The 18,209-nt window shown below is 33.3% G+C and overlaps 1 protein-coding gene across 1 annotated transcript; it reads left to right on the top strand.

Moving 5' to 3' along the window:
• Positions 1-4,559: 4,559 nt before the first annotated feature.
• LOC114313757 (ubiquitin C-terminal hydrolase 12) lies at positions 4,560-8,942 on the top strand. Its single transcript, XM_082922965.1, has 3 exons — positions 4,560-4,732; positions 4,850-5,007; positions 7,606-8,942. The coding sequence occupies exons 1-3, from the start codon at positions 4,638-4,640 to the stop codon at positions 7,797-7,799; spliced, it is 447 nt and encodes a 148-aa protein (XP_082779091.1). The 5' UTR covers positions 4,560-4,637; the 3' UTR covers positions 7,800-8,942.
• Positions 8,943-18,209: the final 9,267 nt, after the last annotated feature.

The raw sequence follows: 18,209 nt of genomic DNA, 5'->3' as shown, positions 1-18,209 counted from the left end.
ATGGTATTGTATATCCCCCGTCGGATATAGAGAATCTTTCATCCAAAAGTAAAAATTAATCACTCCCCTTTTATCCCATCATATATCTTATTTTAATCAAACATAGTATCTCCTATCTACAACATATTATATCTTTCTTTTTTTTTCTTTCTTAAGTATTACATATCTTCCTTAAACTCTAATATCCAATCCGAAAAGTCAAACGGGCCTAAGGTCATGTTTGTTTTGCATATTAGGGAGTGGAATTGAAGTAGTAATGAGGTGGGTCGCACTATAACTTGTTTGATAGCTTCCTTATTAAGGGGGATTGTTACTCCACCTGGAGTATTATTTCCATAACCCAACTGGATTAAGTTTGCCTCAAATGTACTGATGATATTGAAAAAATAGTGAAGAGATGAGACTACATTTTTTTTTTTTAAAACCCAAGTGCAACCTATTATTTGTAAATTTTATTTATATATTTGTTTTAGATTTTTTTAATATAAAAATATTTAATTTTTATTTTATATAAAAAATAATTTAACAATTCTATCACTAATTATCTCTCATACTATCATAAAAACAAACACAATTTTACTTAATTTTCTCGCTAAATATCTCTACATTAACAATCTCTTCCTAATCATTCCTTTACTAACAATCTCCTCCGACTAATACGGCAAGCAAACGTGACTAAGTTCTTGCTTCTTTACCCAGGGGTGTCTCTCTTTTAGGGATAGCAATGAATAACATATCCTATAGATATCCATGGAGACCCAACCTAAATACATAGGTTTTTCCCCCTTTTTTTTTTTGTCCGTCGAGTAGGATAAATGATGTTCTTTAAATCTCCACTGGGGATGGGGCGGGGATGGGTACCCACTAATTTCCCCATATGTTTGCTTTTTTTTTCTTTTTTTTTGGTACATCGGAAAATAATTTCTCCATATGTTTTCACTAGGAAGGGCAATGGGGGTTAATGGGGTCGATACTAATTCCCATCCCCATTCTCCTATAATTATTTTTCCCCATTCCTCATTCCCCATAGGTACTACCATTCCCATCTCCTAATGGGTTTGGATTTTCCTAAACCTAAATTGACATTTTTTATTTTTTATTTATTTTTATTAAGATTCATAACCAAAGTTAAATATGCATTCAATCTTATTTTATTTTATTTGGCTCAACAATAAAATCAAATACGCATTAATTAACATTGTCATATTATTCTTGTCGAATTTTATGTATATTTAGAATTTTTTAAATTTATTTAGAAAAATTCTATTCCTACAAAAAAATTCCATCTTATTTTTTAATTTTTTTAATTTTTTTTTAATTTTATATATCTCCTTCTCTCTCTATTAATTGATCTTCGATAATCTGAAGGTAAGTTGTTACTCTCGTTTTCATCTTCTTCTTCTTCTTTTTTTAATTTTTTTTATTTGCATTTATAGAATGAATTTTCTTATTTCAACATCTCCTGTAATTGTTTTATTGGATTTCTCCCTGATTTGATGGTAACCTTAGATTGAATTTTCTAATTTTCATCTTAACTAGTAATCACTTTAATTAAAATTTTGTACATTTTTGTCTTAATTTCCATGTTTTGGTTTAATTGCGCGTTTTTGATCGATAGTCACAATTTGTGTCACTGCTAGATTGTCGCCATCACAAATCGCCGTTCCTGTAGTGAAAGGATGAGAGAGAGTAAGAATTAGAACTCTAATTGTAAATAGAGTAGTGAAAACATATGGAGAAATTATTTTCCAATGTACCTAAAAAAAATATGAAAAATTTAGTGGATACTCATCCCTAGTAGAGATTTAAAGAATATCATTTACCCTACTCGATGGATAAGAAAAAATGGGAGAAAACCCATTTATTTGGGTTGGGTCTCTATAGATACCCATATGGTAGGTACCATCCCTAGTTTTCACTACTCTGATTATAATTAGAGTTCTAATTCTCACTCTCTCTCATCCTCTTACTACAATAATAGCGATTTGCGCTGGCGACAATCTAGAGGCGACAAGATTGTGATTATCGATAAAAAATGCGCAATTAATCATAACCAAAACATGAAAATTTAAGAAAAAAAATGTACAAAATTTCAATTAATGTGATCACTAGTTAAGATGAAAATTGGGAAATTCAATCTAAGGTTACCATCAAATCAGAGGGAAATCTAATAAAACAATTGCAGGAGCTATTGAAACAAGAAAATTCATTCTATAAATGCAAATAAAAATTTAAAAAAAGAAGAAGAAGAAGAAGAAGAAGAAGAAGAAGATGGAAACGAGAATAACAACTCATTTTCAGATTATCGAATATCAATTAACATAAAGGAAACAGAGATACACAAAATTAAAAAAAAAATAAAAAAGAAGACGGAATTTTTTTGTAAGAATAGAATTTTTTAAAATAAATTTAACAAAATTTAAATATACATAAAATTTTACAAGAATAATGTGACAATGTTAATTAATGTATATTTGATTTTGTTGTTGAGCCAAATAAAATAAAATAAGATTGAATGTATATTTAGTTTTAATTGTGAATCTTAAAATAAAAAAAATTAGAAAAAAATCATATTAGGTTGGAGAAAATCCAAATCCATTAAGAAATGGGAAGAGTAATAGCCATGAGGAATGGGAAAAAAATAGGGTAAATTACATTTTAACCCCTTGTGGTTTGCCCAAAAAACACAGAGCCTCCCTGTAGTTTCATTTGTAACACTTAAACCCCTAAACTTAATACCAAACTATAATTTTAGACGGACGTAACAGAAGTAATAAAAAGTCATAAATACCCTTAGATATTTTCTACTCGGTCATTTCATTCGTATTATTTCGTATCTCTCTCTCCATCTACTCTCTCACCATGAGCACCATATCACCACCACCTATCAATACCAAACCCACCTCCTTCACCCATTTTCACAGCCAAGGTTCATCACACTACCAACAAGCTCCATGACCACCATCACCGTGAACTCTGTCGCAACCGTTGGACCGTCATGACCACTATTGCCTAGCTCCGTCAAAACCAAGAACACCATTCACAGAGTGCTATAGATAACGTAGTAGAAGAGGGAGGATGATGAAAAGGAAAGAAATAGATTTGGAGATATTTCTTTGGAATGTGTGAAGTTGGTTTTTGGACAAATTTCGGCATACCGAAACAACCCATTGCAAGAAGAAGTGAGAAAATGAGGTTGCATAGGAAGAAGTATAAAGCAAGGTGAAGAGATTGGTAAAAGAACGGGGCAAAATAGTTAAGAATCAAGAAAATTATGGAGTTCGAAAGATGGGCCGAAGAAATGTCAAAAACAGGAAGAAAAAAAAGTTATTTTTGGTCAATTTTCAAAGCTCTGAAAGCATGCAAAAAGAAGTGGAATGAGACGTGTAAGGAGTGATACGAAAACTAAGCCGTGAGGTGAATCTAACGACTCAAAAATGAGGCAAAACGAAATTACGACGAAAGAGATATAAGGGCTTGAAGTGGTGTGTTTAAATTTGAAAATTTGATATTTTCGGGTTTGTTTGTGCATGTGGTTTGGAGAAGATAAAGTGGGTTTTGTTGGCATGTATCTCATCAATGCAATTTCAAAAATCTAAACGTTACATCTATTAATTGTTTGACTCTATGGGTTGGGTTTGTTACTAATTTGAATTATAAGGAAAAAATTGGGTTTGGATAATTTTTAGAGAGAGAAATGGTGATAAGAAATATAAGGAGAAGAGAAAGTGAGTTTGAACTATTTCTTTCTATTCCTTTTCACTTTCTCTTTTTCTTCTTCTCCCCTTTCTTTAGCACTCACCACTAGTTTTTTTTTTCCTTTTATGGAAGAAGCCATGGCTGTCCTAGTTGAAGCAGCCACCTACATACAACAACTTAGACCAAAAAAATATGAAGTTGTGAGGTAAAAACTATTTCAAATTCCAACCATTCTTTGCATTATAATTTGCAACTTTTATTGAACAATTCAAAAAAATAATTTCCTGTAATTCTAACTAGGTCCGATCCATTTGACAAATTTATTTGGAGATTTGCTTTTGAAGATGTGTGTACATATATATATTAGCTGTAGTGCTGCTAAATGAGAATGGTGTCACAGTGGGTATCGCCTTGGTTTGTTGGATAAAGTGAGTGATAAGGAAAGAAAAATAGGAAGGAGATGGATGGTGAATGGTGAATGGTGGCGTTGAATTTCAGGTTGGTTTTGTTGTGCGGTGAGGAAGAAATCTGGGCAATTTTAGAGGCCTCAATGTGTTTGTTGCATATTTATATAATGAAGAGAGAGAGAGAGAGAAAGGGTGTTTTGGTCCAAGAATGTAACATTTTTGGCAGGAGAGAGTGTTGCTTACACGTTTATGTTCGTGAATCTCACGCTCTAGTTAAATAAACGAATCTGTCAAAAATTACAATTTAATATTAAGTTTAGAGATTTCAGTGTTACAAATGAAACAGATTCCGTATTTTTTGGACAAATCATAAGAGATTAAAATATAATTTTCCCAAAAAAATAATTATAGGCCAATAAAATGAAGAATTAATATTCACCCCGTTGCCATCCCTTCTCTCTCTCTGTGTGCTGCTGCTGACACCTCCACCAGCCGAAACTTCTAATACAACGACTTCTCCATCGTCAATAGATGAACAGCAGCGATTTACCTGGAAAATTGAAAAAATTTCGAGCTTGTGTACTGACAAGCTCTACTCTTACATTCTCTATTGGATCATACAAATGGTTACTTTGATCTCTCACTTGACTTCTTCTTACATATTTTTACCCTAATTTTTACTCATCAAGTTTGGTTTATTGATTCTCTATTTGTTTGTTTGTTTGTTGAATGTATATATTTAGGCGGGTGCTTCTTTTCCCAAAGGGAAACAACACGAATCATATGTCCATTTATCTGGATGTTCCGGATTCGGCAGTGTTACCATATGGGTGGAGTAGATACGCCCAATTCAGCTTAGCTGTGATCGATCAAATTGATAACCAGAATACTGTAAGGAAAGGTACGCTTTTTTATGGTGTCTATACATTATTAATTCTTCTGATTAAACTACACGCAACTTAAAGAGTGTTGTGATTGGTTGAAGTATTTGACGATGAAAATGGAAAGGAAAGGGAAATAGAAACAATAGGATAGTTTTCAAATTCCAAGTTATGTTTGATTGAGTTCGGAAATGGAGGCAACTTAAAGGTTGTGTTTGGTTTCACGATTTTGGGAGAGATTTGTAAAGAAAAAGGGAAATAGAAAGTGAATAAAATATACTTATATTTTACCTAATTTTATACATTTTTCTTTTCATCCTTCTCCAAATCCATGAACCAAACCCAACCCGTCATTGTATTTCCCTCTTTCTTTTTCATTATACCAAACAAAAAGTGAGATTACATTTCCTTTTCACTTTTCATTTCTCTCATCAAATCCTCCAACTAAACATAGCCTAAATGTTTAAGTTTATAGGAAATTCTATGATACACAAAAAGGATGTATACCGTATATCCAATTATGACATTTGTGATATCTGTTTATGACTTGTGGTGATGTTAGTTGTGACTTGATTGCATACTATAGTTATGACTCGTTGTGATATGATATTATTTTTGTTATAATCTGAAAGGTCTTTGGTATACCTCTTATATGATGTTTGGTTATAACTATTTTTAATTTTTAATTTTTATTTTTTATATTTACGATAGAAAAAGATTCAATTATGACATTTGTGGTGATCTACCACCATAGCGTGACCCTAGGTTTATCTATATCTTCTAGGTTTTATTACACTTTTTGGTCCCATGCCTTAGCTAATAATATACTCCCTCTGTTCCCATTTTGTTAGGCCCCTTTGGACTTCTAACTTTTAAGATAACATGGAATTATTGCACTCAAATATCAAATTTAAAAACACTAATTCTAACAATAACTTTTTACTGTCATTGCAAGGGATAATTTTGAAAGATTACACACTTTTTTACTTGATAGGACTAACATTTTGGACTATGGACTAACAAAATGAGACTGGAGGGAGTATAAAATATGGCCCTTTTTTGTGACTTAGGCTTAAAGCCATTGCTTTAGTGGCTTTCTGTTTAATTTTTTTGTCTACAATTTGGACCAGTGTGGTATATAATGGGGAGAGAAATTGACTTTTGAATGATGCATTGAATTGTGGTCACTGCTTTTGCGGAGCCTCCTACATTGAATTGCCCTAATTTTTTTTATTTGTTTTTTTCAGTGGAGAAGTTGGGTATGGGAAATTATTTTGGGATGGGATGCAATGGGATGGGAGGGGGAGGGGGAGGGGGGTTGTATATTTGTTGTTGGAGTGTATTAGTTAGTTCAATGAAATGTATTTTTGTGAATGATGCAACTGCATTGTTATCACTAGATGGCATCTCTCTCTCTGAGGGAATGGGTGGGGCAAATTTGGTGAGGAGACGCTGTATATGTGGCATTGGGATGTTGAAGTTCATATTTATGTGGCTTTGGAAACTTGAAAGTTCAAAGTATGTTCTTTTATATGTGATTCACTACATTACAATCACAAGATCGTTTCCCTTAAGGGTGCCATTGGAAACATAAGTTGTCAATTGAACAAAATGCTTGAAATTTTGGTTTAGAATGCAACTTTAATTGATCTTGCATAGTAGATTGAGGGTGTTAAACTGATGAAATTTTGTGCAAACTTGTATATTAGTTTAAGGCCTATTTGGTAATGTTAATATTTATAGTTTTTTGTTTATATCTACAAAATTTTTGAAAACTGTGAACAAAAACTCATTTGGTTTCCATTTTCATTTTCAAAAAGTTGTAAATAATTTACAAACACAAAAAAGTTGGTTTCCCTTTTTTTGTTTAATTTATTTTTATTTTTCATTTTTTTCTTTTTCCAACTACCACTCATTGCTCATCATCACTACCAGCCACCATCACCAATGATCCCCTCCACCAACCACCGGCCATCACCTCCAACCGATGGTAACCACCTTTGGCCACCACCTTTTCTTGAAAACCACTTTCAACTACCACCTTAGGCAGTCAACTGGCCACCATCTTCTACCATCGACAATTACTTTCAATCATCATATCCCGTGGCCAACAACCATCTCTGACCACTGCCAACCACCTCTAACCGGTGGCAACCACTTCCGGCCGCTACCTCCTGTGTGGCCGACAACCACCTCCTGTAACCACCACATTTCACTTGTTTTCAAAACAAAATTTTAAAATACTTGTATGCCAAACATGTTTTTTGTTTTCTTTTTTACCCTAAATAAGCATAAATAGTTTAATGTTTTCTGTAAATTAAAAATAGTAAACTGTAAATGTTACTAAACGGCCCTTAAACTTCTCTTTGTCTTGTGTTGTAATGCTTTTTAGATCATAGTGAAACTGCAATGATTGTAGAAGTAATCCTAATCTAGAGTGAACCACGTAAATCTTTGTGGTCTTGTGTGTTTGATTGCATTTCTTATTTTATTCTTGTTTGTATTTTGTGTCTCACCGAGCGTGGTTAGGTATATCAATTCCTAACAGCCTATGGCCTTTGACGTCATGTATTAGAATTACTGGTCTGGCACTAATTGCGATGCTTTTCATTCTACAGGAAAACAACACGAGTTCAGTAGCGAAGAAAGTGATTGGGGTTTTACTTCTTTCATGACTCTTAGTGAACTCCATGATCCCAGTAAAGTTGTTTTGGTGAATGATGCTATTATAGTTGAAGCTAATTTTTCCAGCCAGTCACATGACTCAAAAAAGGAGACTGGTCATGTTGAACTTCAAAAACCAAGGAACTGAGCAAAGGAATGAATAGTCTCAAAATCCATCCCAGGACAATAACTCAGGAGATGTAGATGCAGACATTACTGGCATTTCTGGAGGAGAAGTTAGCCTCCTGGAATCAGTTCGGCAAGATGTGGCTCCTCCTGTTGGTAAGGAAGCAAATCGAGTCCTTGGCTTAAGCGAGGTAACCCCAGTGGGTGACACTTTTGCCATTATTCAAGCTGGTGTTCATGCTTCGACTGGCCAAACCTCAAACAATATCAGAGGACACAATACTCTCTTAAAAAATGCAGTGCTTGATAGCAAAGTCAATTTTTTGTCATACAGGGTTTCTTCAGAGGCATTCTTGGTACTTGAAAGGATCCACAACCTTCACAATGATACTTTCATCAAATTCTCCATCAAGGGTTCCAATCTGCAAACAATTCTACTTGAATCGTTCGCTTCATTGAATCAATGTCAACCATTAGGGTCTCTGACGTGAATGAGGACACACTGCACCGGGCTGCCATTTCGATTAAGGACTTTGAGCTAGTCGGTCTGAATTTGTCCTGGCTGAAACAGAAGCTGGACGATGCGAAGAGGGTAAACAAACACTCGGAGTCGTTTAACTTTGTTGAGTTCTACGAGAGCACTTTGCAAGTGGCTCAAGCCAAGGTTCGTAAACTTGAAGGAGGGCTTGCCAATGCTAAGGCAGAACTGGAGATTAGGTCCAGGGACTCGCCCAAATCACTAGGAGTAGATGATTATGTACTTATGGATGTGGCATAAATAGCTTGTTTTGCTGCCTTTTCTTGGCAAAACCTACTTTCCTTTTGACAATAGTTGATCTTTCTCTAAGTAGTAGGCTGGTTAGTAGTTAGCCTTTTTGTTTGGAGCCTGATTTGATCAGTTTAGTTTTTTGGTTTTTTTTGGGGGTAGATGATGCTTCACCATATTTCTCAAGTAGTAGGCTGGTTAGTAGTTAGCCTGGATGTCGGGTCCAGGGACTTGCCCAAATCACTAGGAGTAGGAGTTAGCATAAATATTTTCGTTTTGCTAAGAAGTCCTCTATATTATTTTGCATAGTTCTGTGTTTTTTTAGGTTTTCTATGTCATTTGGGTCTGGTTGTACTTTAAATTTTGAGTTTTATTGACTGCCTTTAAAATTGCTTGCTTTGCGGGGGATTTTTGGTTGGGTAGGAGCAAATTGATGGATTTGGGCAGGTTTGGTCCATGTCAAAATGGGTCGCGGGTAACTTGAACCCATCAATTTAATGCACAGGTCAGCTTCTGGATAATTCATGCCCATAAACCCGGTCCAACCTGTTTATCTACAACTCTGACCCGTTTTATTTTTTATTTTATATATATATATATATGTATGAATAATGTTATATGTACCAATTAGTATGCTAACTAGTGTACTAATTGATAATTTGACATAATTTAAGATGTTTTTAGTATTTATAATTTGTATAATGAGTGGGATCAATAATAAGGTCATAACTAGTATTGGTATATTAGTTAGTACATTAATTGATGCATGTAGCACCATTCATATTTTTATTAAAGTATTGATCACATTTACATGCAATTAAAGTTTGATGCAATTTGAAATTCAAGCTTCAGCCACTATTCTCAATGTCTTTGCCGCCCATGGATCAAACACTCTTGCAATTAAACAATATAAGCCTTGTACGATAATTATTTAGATCATTTTCATAATTATTTGAATTTAAATATTAATAAAATTTAATTATAACATAAATATAAATTTTTAGGGAATTTTAAATCTAAGTTTTAAAAAATATATATATATTTGTTTATTATTATTTTTAAATTTTATTTTATAATTAAATATTATAAAAATAAAAATTTAATATTTTATAGATGAACTGCGGAGTTGAACTCGGCTAGGTTAATGGTTTGCTTGGGAATAAGTTATTTTTGTAATTTTTTAATTTTTTTACTAAAATATGTGGTGAAAAATTAGTAAATTTGTGATGATTTTATTTTTTGACTTTTTATATATAAAAAAAAAGTACAAAAAATAGAGCAAAAATGAAATTTTTAATCTTTTTGGTGTTACTATTGCACGCTGGCAAACTTGCCCTAAATCTCTTTCAACTCCAAGAGTAATGAGCACAAAATATTAGCTTAGTCTAACTTCATAAACTAAATATTTTTTTCAAATTCTAAAAATTTTGAGATAGGATTGTTGGCCTTTTAAAATTTCGTGAAAAAAAAAGTGCAGAGAAATAGAGAAAAAAAAATTATCATCGTGTTTGGTTTCAATTTTGGGAGATGCACTAATAAATTCCAAATTTATATCTTGTAAACCATTTGGTCCTATGAATTTTCTGTTGGAACAATCTTCTGTATAAATAAAATAACTTAAAATAATTCAAACAAAATAAAATAAAACTTACAGAATTTATTTTGTTGAACTGAATCAATAATTTAAAGACCAAGTCGAGTGTGTGATACTCTGTTCTTAAGACAGATTTGCCCTGCTACGGTGCTTACGGTTATGTGGCGTCTATCTCCCAAGATACAATGATCTTCACAAATTTGTAGTAGCACTTCAAACAAATTTGTTCAACGAACCAAAACCTTGTGTTTTATAACTCTCTGAAATTTTTCCTAAAATAATATGAAGAATAAAGGACGCAAGAGAGCAAAATGAAGGCAAAGAAAATGAATTTTCAGAATCCATCAAAATTAGAATGGGGCTGCCTTTATATAGGCTTTGTTGGCACCTATTCAATTTAAATAGAAAAGGTATGAAGAAGGGATATACCCCTTCCTTTAAAATAAAGAGACACCATGAAAGGTTTCCACCCTTTCATTCAAATGGAGGTTTGACCATTCCTTTAAAACAAAAAGATACCATGAAAGGTTACACCCTTTCATTCAAAATGGAATATATTTCAATTCACAACTACCTCTTTATAAATTTTCCAATAATCCCTCACATGAATGAAATTGACAGAGAGAAAATGCAACAACATGATGTAAATACAGAGAGTACAGAAATTGAAAACATTCTGCAAAGGATAGGTAGCTTTTGGCTTTGAACCTTCCCTTGTGAGATACTATCGGATTTACTAGCTAACCAGTGAACATGATGTCTTGAACTGTTCAGCCGTTTGTGTAAACCAAGACAATAGAACTCACACAGTATATCTCCAGACACAGTTTAGTTCTCACTATTGTGTTCATTTTGGCCCTGAACAACCTGGTCTTTCATGAGTGCTCTAAAGACTTGTAGCCCTTCACAAATTTTATAGAACCGGCCCAGTTCACACTCACATAGGTGATTCTTATGAAAAGTATCATACCATACTCCACTAGGTTTACTTAGATATAAGAATCATTAAAAGTATTACTTAACCTAAACCGCTGCAGATATCACTATTTCATCAAAGAAATGGGTAGGAGATAAACTCCCCAGTGATCCTTCTGAGTCATTCACAACTCGGTTGTCCCTTTAAACCTAGATCTTGGGATCTCCAGTCAACTAGGTTGGGTTGCCGTTGTGGTAACTCTTATTTAATAGGCTTTAGTCCCATTCCCCTCGATGAATTCTCAACTAACTCTCTTGCTAACCCTTTGGTCAGTGGATCCACTATGTTGTCTTTAGACTTAACATATTCTATGGACATAATTCCATTAGAGAGTAGTTGTCTTACGGTATTATGGCGACGACGAATGTGTCGAGACTTACCGTTATACATATGACTCTGTGCTCTACCAATTGCTGATTGACTATCACAATGTATGCATATAGCAGGCACTGGTTTTGGCCATATTGGAATATCTTCAAGGAAGTGGCAAAGCCATTCTACCTCTTCTCCTGCTTTGTCTAAAGCTATGAATTCAAATTCCATAGTAAACCTAGCAATACAAGTCTGTTTAGAAGATTTCCAAGATACAGCCGCCCCACCAAGAGTAAAGACATACCCACTAGTAGACTTTGAGTCTCTTGTATCCGATATCTAATTTGCATCACAGTATCCTTTAAGTACTGCTGAATATCTAGTATAATTGAGCCCAATGTTACGAGTAAATCGGAGATATCTAAGAACCCTTATAATTGCTTTCCAGTGTTCTACTCCCGGATTACTCGTATATCTACTTAATTTACTTACTGCATAAGCTATATCTGGGCGAGTGCAGTTCATCAAGTACATTAAGCTTCTAATAATTTGGGCATACTCTAATTGAGAAATACTTTCCTGTACATTCTTAGAAAGATACAAATTAATATCTACAGGTGTTCTTACAAAATGATCATCATCTTTGCTGAATTTGTCAAGTATTTTCTCAATGTAATGAGATTGTGACAAAGCATATCCTTCTGATGTTTTGGTAATTTTCCTACCAAGTATTACATCAGCAATGCCCATGTCCTTCATGTCAAAATGTTTATTCAACATTTTCTTGGTAGTTTTAATCATGTCATTATTACTACCAATGATGAGCATATCATCTACATAAAGACATACAATGACATAACCTTTATCTATGTTTTTAATATAAACACATTTGTCACACTCATTAATTTTAAATCCATTTGACATCATTGCCTTGTCAAATTTCCCATGCCATTGCTTTGGCGCTTGTTTTAAACCATATAATGATTTAACCAATTTACACACTTTCTTTTCTTTCCCTAGAACAGAAAACCCTTCTGGTTGTTCCATGTAAATTTCTTCATTCAACTCACCATTTAAGAAAGCGGTTTTAACATCCATTTGATGAATTTCTAGATTATATAGAGATGCAATGGCAATTAGCATTCTAATAGATGTTATTCTAATAACCGGTGAGTATGTGTCAAAATAGTCTAGACCTTCTTTTTGTCTAAATCCTTTGACCACAAGTCTTGCCTTGTATTTGTCAATTGATCCATCCGCTTTCATTTTCCTTTTGAAAATCCACTTGTACCCAAGAGGTTTACAACCTGGGCAAATCCACCAGTTCCCAAGTGTGATTTTGCAAGATGGATTCAACTTCACTGTTGACAGCTTCTTTCCATAAAGGAGCTTCAGGACTGGATATAGCCTCTTTAAAAGTTAAAGGCTCATTTTCTAACAAAAATGTTAGAAAATCTAGACCAAAAGATTTTGAGGTTCTAGCACGTTTACTACGCCTAGGTTCTTCTTCCTTATTTTGGTCTAACTCTTGCTCTTGATCATTACTAGTAATAGTATCAAAAGATCTCTTATTATTACTAGTCTCTTGTCCAGTTTTATTTGGAAATACATGTTCAAAGAATGATGCATTCCGAGACTCAATAATAGTATTTACATGCATTTCGGAATGTTCTGATTTATGAATCAAAAACCGATATGCACTGCTATTCTTGGCATAACCAATGAAAATGCAATCAATGGTCTTAGGACCTATCTTAGTCTTTTTAAGACTAGGAATAGCCACTTTAGCCAAACACCCTCACACTTTTAAGTATTTGTAGGATAGTACTCTACCATGCCACATTTTATAAGGTGTTTGATTCACTTTCTTTCGAGGTACTTTATTTAAAATATAATTAACAGAAAGTATTGCTTCCCCCCACAAGTTCTGAGGTAATCCAGAACTGATTAACATGGCATTCATCATTTCTTTTAAAGTCCTATTTTTCCTCTCAGTAATTCCATTTTGCTGAGGTGAGTAAGAAGCGGTGGTTTGATGAATTATTCCATGTTTTTTACAAAACTCACCAAAAGGTGATTCATATTCACGACCTCTATCACTTCTAAGTTTCTTGATTTTCTTACCAAGTTGATTTTCAACTTCATTCTTATATTGAATGAAAGTTTCCAAAGCTTCATCCTTGGTTCGAATTAAATAAATATAACTATATCTAGTATAGTCATCTATAAAAGTGATAAAATACTTTTTCCCACCTCTAGTTTGAATTGATTTAAAATCACAAATGTCACTATGAATTAATTCAAGTGGTTTCGTACTTCTTTCAATTGAATGAAAAGGAGTTTTAGATAATTTTGCCTCAACGCAAATTTCACATTTATGATTTGAATCAATGTTAAATTTAGGTAAACATTCCATATTAATTAATCTACGCAAAGATCCATAATTAACATGTCCTAGTCTACCATGCCATAAATTTGAAGACTCAAGCAAGTAAAAAGAAGAGGTAGTATTATTAATAAATGTGGGTACAACGGTCATTACATTTAACTTGAAAAGGCCATTAGACATGTAACCTTTTCCTACATACATCCCGTTTTTGGTAAGTACAAACTTGTCACTTTCAAAAACTAGCCTAAACCCATTCTTACTCAACAAAGATCCGAAAACTAAATTCTTGCGAATGTCCGGTACATGCAGCACATTGTTGAGAGTGAGTTTCTTTCCAGATGTCATCTTGAGTACAATCTTTCCTTGTCCTTCAACTTTGGAAGTTGAGGAGTTGCTCATAAAGAGTTGTTCACCATTGTCCACTATAGAATAAGATGTGAACATCTTTTTATCGGCACAAATATGGCGAGTAGCACCAGTGTTCACCCACCATTCTTTAGGATTTCCGACAAGATTTGCCTCGGAAACAACTGCAGAAAGATTGATATCATCTATACCATTGGAAATATTGTCCACTTCAGTCATGTGGGCTTGAGCAAGCTTCTTGCTTGTTCTTCTTTTGCCTTTGCCTTTGCCACGGCAATCTTTTGCCGATGTCCCTCTTTGTCACAGATGTAACATTTGCTATTAAACTTGTACTTTTTATTATCCCCCCCTTTAGAGCCTTGTGATGAACTTTCTTCAGAAGACTTTCGTTTCTTGATTTTTGAAGCATGTTCCACCACATTTGCCTTAGACTCCATAGGATGTTTACCAGCCCGCTTTTCAAAATTGCGGTTGTCCTCCTCAATTCTCAAACGCACAATTAATTCGTCCATAGAAATTTCTTTGCGCTTGTGTTTAAAGTAGTTCTTGAACTCCTTCCAGCCTTTTGGTAATTTTTCAATTAAGGCTGCAACTTGGAAAGATTCACTGAGAGACATGTCTTCTGCGTGAATGTCATGCAGAATGAGTTGGAAATCTTGAGCTTGGCTGATCACAATTTTTAAATCAACCATTACAAAATCCAAGAATCTACCAACCACAAATTTCTTTGAGCCGACATCTTCCGTTTTGTACTTTTTCTCAAACGATTCCCAAAGTTCCTTTGTTGTCTTGATTGGACTGTAGACGTTGTATAATGTGTTATCAAGTCCGTTCAAGACGTAGTTCCGGCAAAGGAAATCGGCATGTTTCCAAGCATCAACCGCAGCAACCACTTGCCGGTCGGTTTCATCCTCTTTCAGGATAGGAGCATCTTCACGGAGAAAACGAGCCAGGTTCAGAGTTGTAAGATAGAACAACATTTTCTGTTGCCATCTTTTAAAGTCAGTTCCTGATAACTTCTCTGGCTTCTCTCCATGATTTATTGGTACTGTCATCACAGGAGAGGGGGTTGGTGCAATTGCAGCCACCACAATAGTACTTGTTTGGGCATTTGTTTCAGTAGCCATCAATTCTAATTTATAAAACAAATTTATAATTAAAATTTTCACTACACAAAAAATTAAACCAAATTCACAGAATTAAATTCTGTAAAAATAAAAAAAACTAGAATGTAACTTTTATTTTCCAATTAATTTGAAAATTAAACAAATTAATTCCACACAGAAAAATAAATTCTGTAAAATAAAAGAAATAAAAACTATAACTTATTTTTCAATTAATTTGGAAATAAAATAAAATTTTATTTAACCAAATTAATTCCACACAAGAAATTAAATTTTGTAAAATAAAAGAAATAAGAAAATAACTTTTATTTTTCAATTAATTTGGAAATAAAATAAAATTTTATTCAACCAAATTAATTCCACACAGAAAATTAATTTCTATAGCACTTCAATAATTAAAATACTAAAACAGAATTTTAAGTAATGAAAACTCAAAAAATAATTTCTAAAACCCAAAATTAAATTCTGAAAAATTCCACAAAAATATATTCTGAATTGTTAATGACACCAGTATCGTACTACTAGTTGTTGTCAAAGAAAAGAGACAGTATATTACTACTATCTGTCAAATAGCATATAATCACTATTTGTTTTTCCAACAAAAATATTATTTTGTAAATCCACAGAAAATAATTTTCTTCTGAAATTATTTACGAAGAATGAAAAAAGGGAAACAAACGAAAAATTCTGTAAACAGAATAATTCAAATTTGTCTTAAGATTGTTGGAACAATCTTCTGTGTAAATAAAATAACTTCAAATAATTCAAACAAAATAAAATAAAACTTACAGAATTTATTTTGTTGAACCGAATCAATAATTTAAAAACCAAGTCGAGTGTGTGACACTCTGTCCTTAAGACAGATTCGCCCCGCTACGGTGCTTACGGTTATGTGGCGTCTATCTCCCAGGATACAATGATCTTCACAAATTTGTAGTAGCACTTCAAACAAATTTGTTCGATGAACCAGAACCTTGTGTTCTATAACTTTCTGAAATTTTTCCTAAAATAATATGAAGAATAAAGGACGCAAGAGAGCAAAATGAAGGCAAAGAAAATGAATTTTCGGAATCCATCAAAATTGAAATGGGGCTGCCTTTATATAGGCTTTGTTGGCACCTATTCAATTTGAATAGAAAATGTATGAAGAAGGGACATACCCCTTCCTTTAAAATAAAGAGACACCATGAAAGGTTTGCACCATTTTCATTCAAATGGAGTTTTGACCCTTCCTTTAAAACAAAAAGACGCCATGAAAGGTTACACCCTTTCATTCAAAATGGAGTCTATTTCAATTTACAACTACCTCTTTATAAATTTTCCAATATATTCTTATGAACCGTTAGGTCCTATCCCAATGTTAATGACCATTGAACATCATCGACATCAACAACAACTTCAACCTCATCAAACATCAGATCTCATACACTCCAATTCACAGATCTCATAGTTGATGTTGCTCCATTACCCACCATTGAACAACATCATCAGTATCCAAATCAATCTCTCTCAATTTTGAAACCCTAGTTTTCTATCTCTAGACTCTCTAATGGCACCCAAAGCAGCAGCAGAGAAGAAGCCCGCAGAGAAGAAGCCAGCGGAGGAGAAGAAGTCCACGGTGGCGGAGAAGAAGTCGAAGGCCGGGAAGAAGCTGCCATGATCGACATCGGATTGTGGGTGTTTGTGGGTGTTCGAACATCAGATTCATGGTCGATGAAATCAGAAGAACATCAGATTCATGGTCGAACATCAGATTCATGATTGAACATCAGATTCATGTTCGAACATCAGATTCATGGTCGAACATCAAATGGATTTTGAGTTTTTGATGATCTCTATCAGATTCATCATATTCAAACATCAAACATCATATTCAAACATCAGATTCATTAATCTATATATATATATATGTGTGTGTGTGTTGATTTCACATTGAGAACATCGGATCGGAGAGAAAAATGGTGAAGAACAATTATTTGGCAATGAGGACGACGGGTTCAACAACTTCAACGGAGTTGATACGTTCTGATCTGCAAGATCTGGGGAACGAAGCAAAGAAGTTCGCAAGTCATGCCATCATGCTCACTTCTGGCCTCGGTCTGGGCTCTGTTCTTCTTCAATGGATAGCTTCAATCGCTGCTATGTAAACATCTTCTCTCTGTCTCTCAGGGGAAAGTTACAAAATGATACAGGTTAGATATTTACACTGATGTTGGTAATGTTAGGGCCTAATCGTACAACACATTTTATGGGTAAAAAGAGAGAAGGTCATCGCCATGTAGAGGGTGGATTCAGTGCTGCTGGAAAGGATTCATCGCAGTTGGGGATAGTGGAATGATGTTGTTTTGATGATGATGTTGTGATGTAAAAAAAGGACTAAATGGTGCATAAGAAAACTTTTAGGACTAAATGGTTCAACTTTTCCGAAAATAGGATTTATGGGTAAATTTTCTTTAAATTTTTTGAATTCAATTTTTTAGAAATTGAGTTTTTTATTTTTCCTATTTTTTTGTTTTTAGTTAATATTTTTAAAATCTTAAGCAATTTTTTATGTGTTTTAGATACACTTTACTTAGATGTATCTAAAAACTAAAATATTTGTAAAAAAAAATTTTAAAAAATCAATAAGTATACAAGAATATGAAAAATGTATTGAATTTTGATTTTTTTTTTTATTTTATACTTTTAGTATTTAGTGATTTTTTTTTAAAAAAAAATTCACAAATATTATAACATTTTAAGTGTATTTATATTAGGTGTATCTAAAACTTATAAAAACGACTTAAAATATTAAAAAAATTCAGTAAAAACAAAAAAATAAAAACCTAAAAAATAAAAAAAATCAATTTTCTCAAAAATAAATTTAGAAAACTCAAACCAAACAAGTTGTATAATGACATTTTAA

Source organism: Camellia sinensis, chromosome 1, assembly GCF_055761805.1.
Source record: "Camellia sinensis isolate YWXY chromosome 1, ASM5576180v1, whole genome shotgun sequence".
Lineage (NCBI taxonomy): Eukaryota > Viridiplantae > Streptophyta > Magnoliopsida > Ericales > Theaceae > Camellia > Camellia sinensis.
Note: the sequence above shows the minus strand (reverse complement) of the source record. Positions and strands in the feature narration are given on the sequence as shown.

Bases quoted from the DNA above. Each gene is read 5' to 3' on its own strand.
- LOC114313757 (XM_082922965.1), top strand. From the start codon at position 4,638: ATGAACAGCAGCGATTTACCTGGAAAATTGAAAAAATTTCGAGCTTGT. The intron at 4,733-4,849 runs GTTACTTTGATC...GTATATATTTAG, and splicing joins TCTATTGGATCATACAAATG to GCGGGTGCTTCTTTTCCCAA. The intron at 5,008-7,605 runs GTACGCTTTTTT...TTCATTCTACAG, and splicing joins CCAGAATACTGTAAGGAAAG to GAAAACAACACGAGTTCAGT.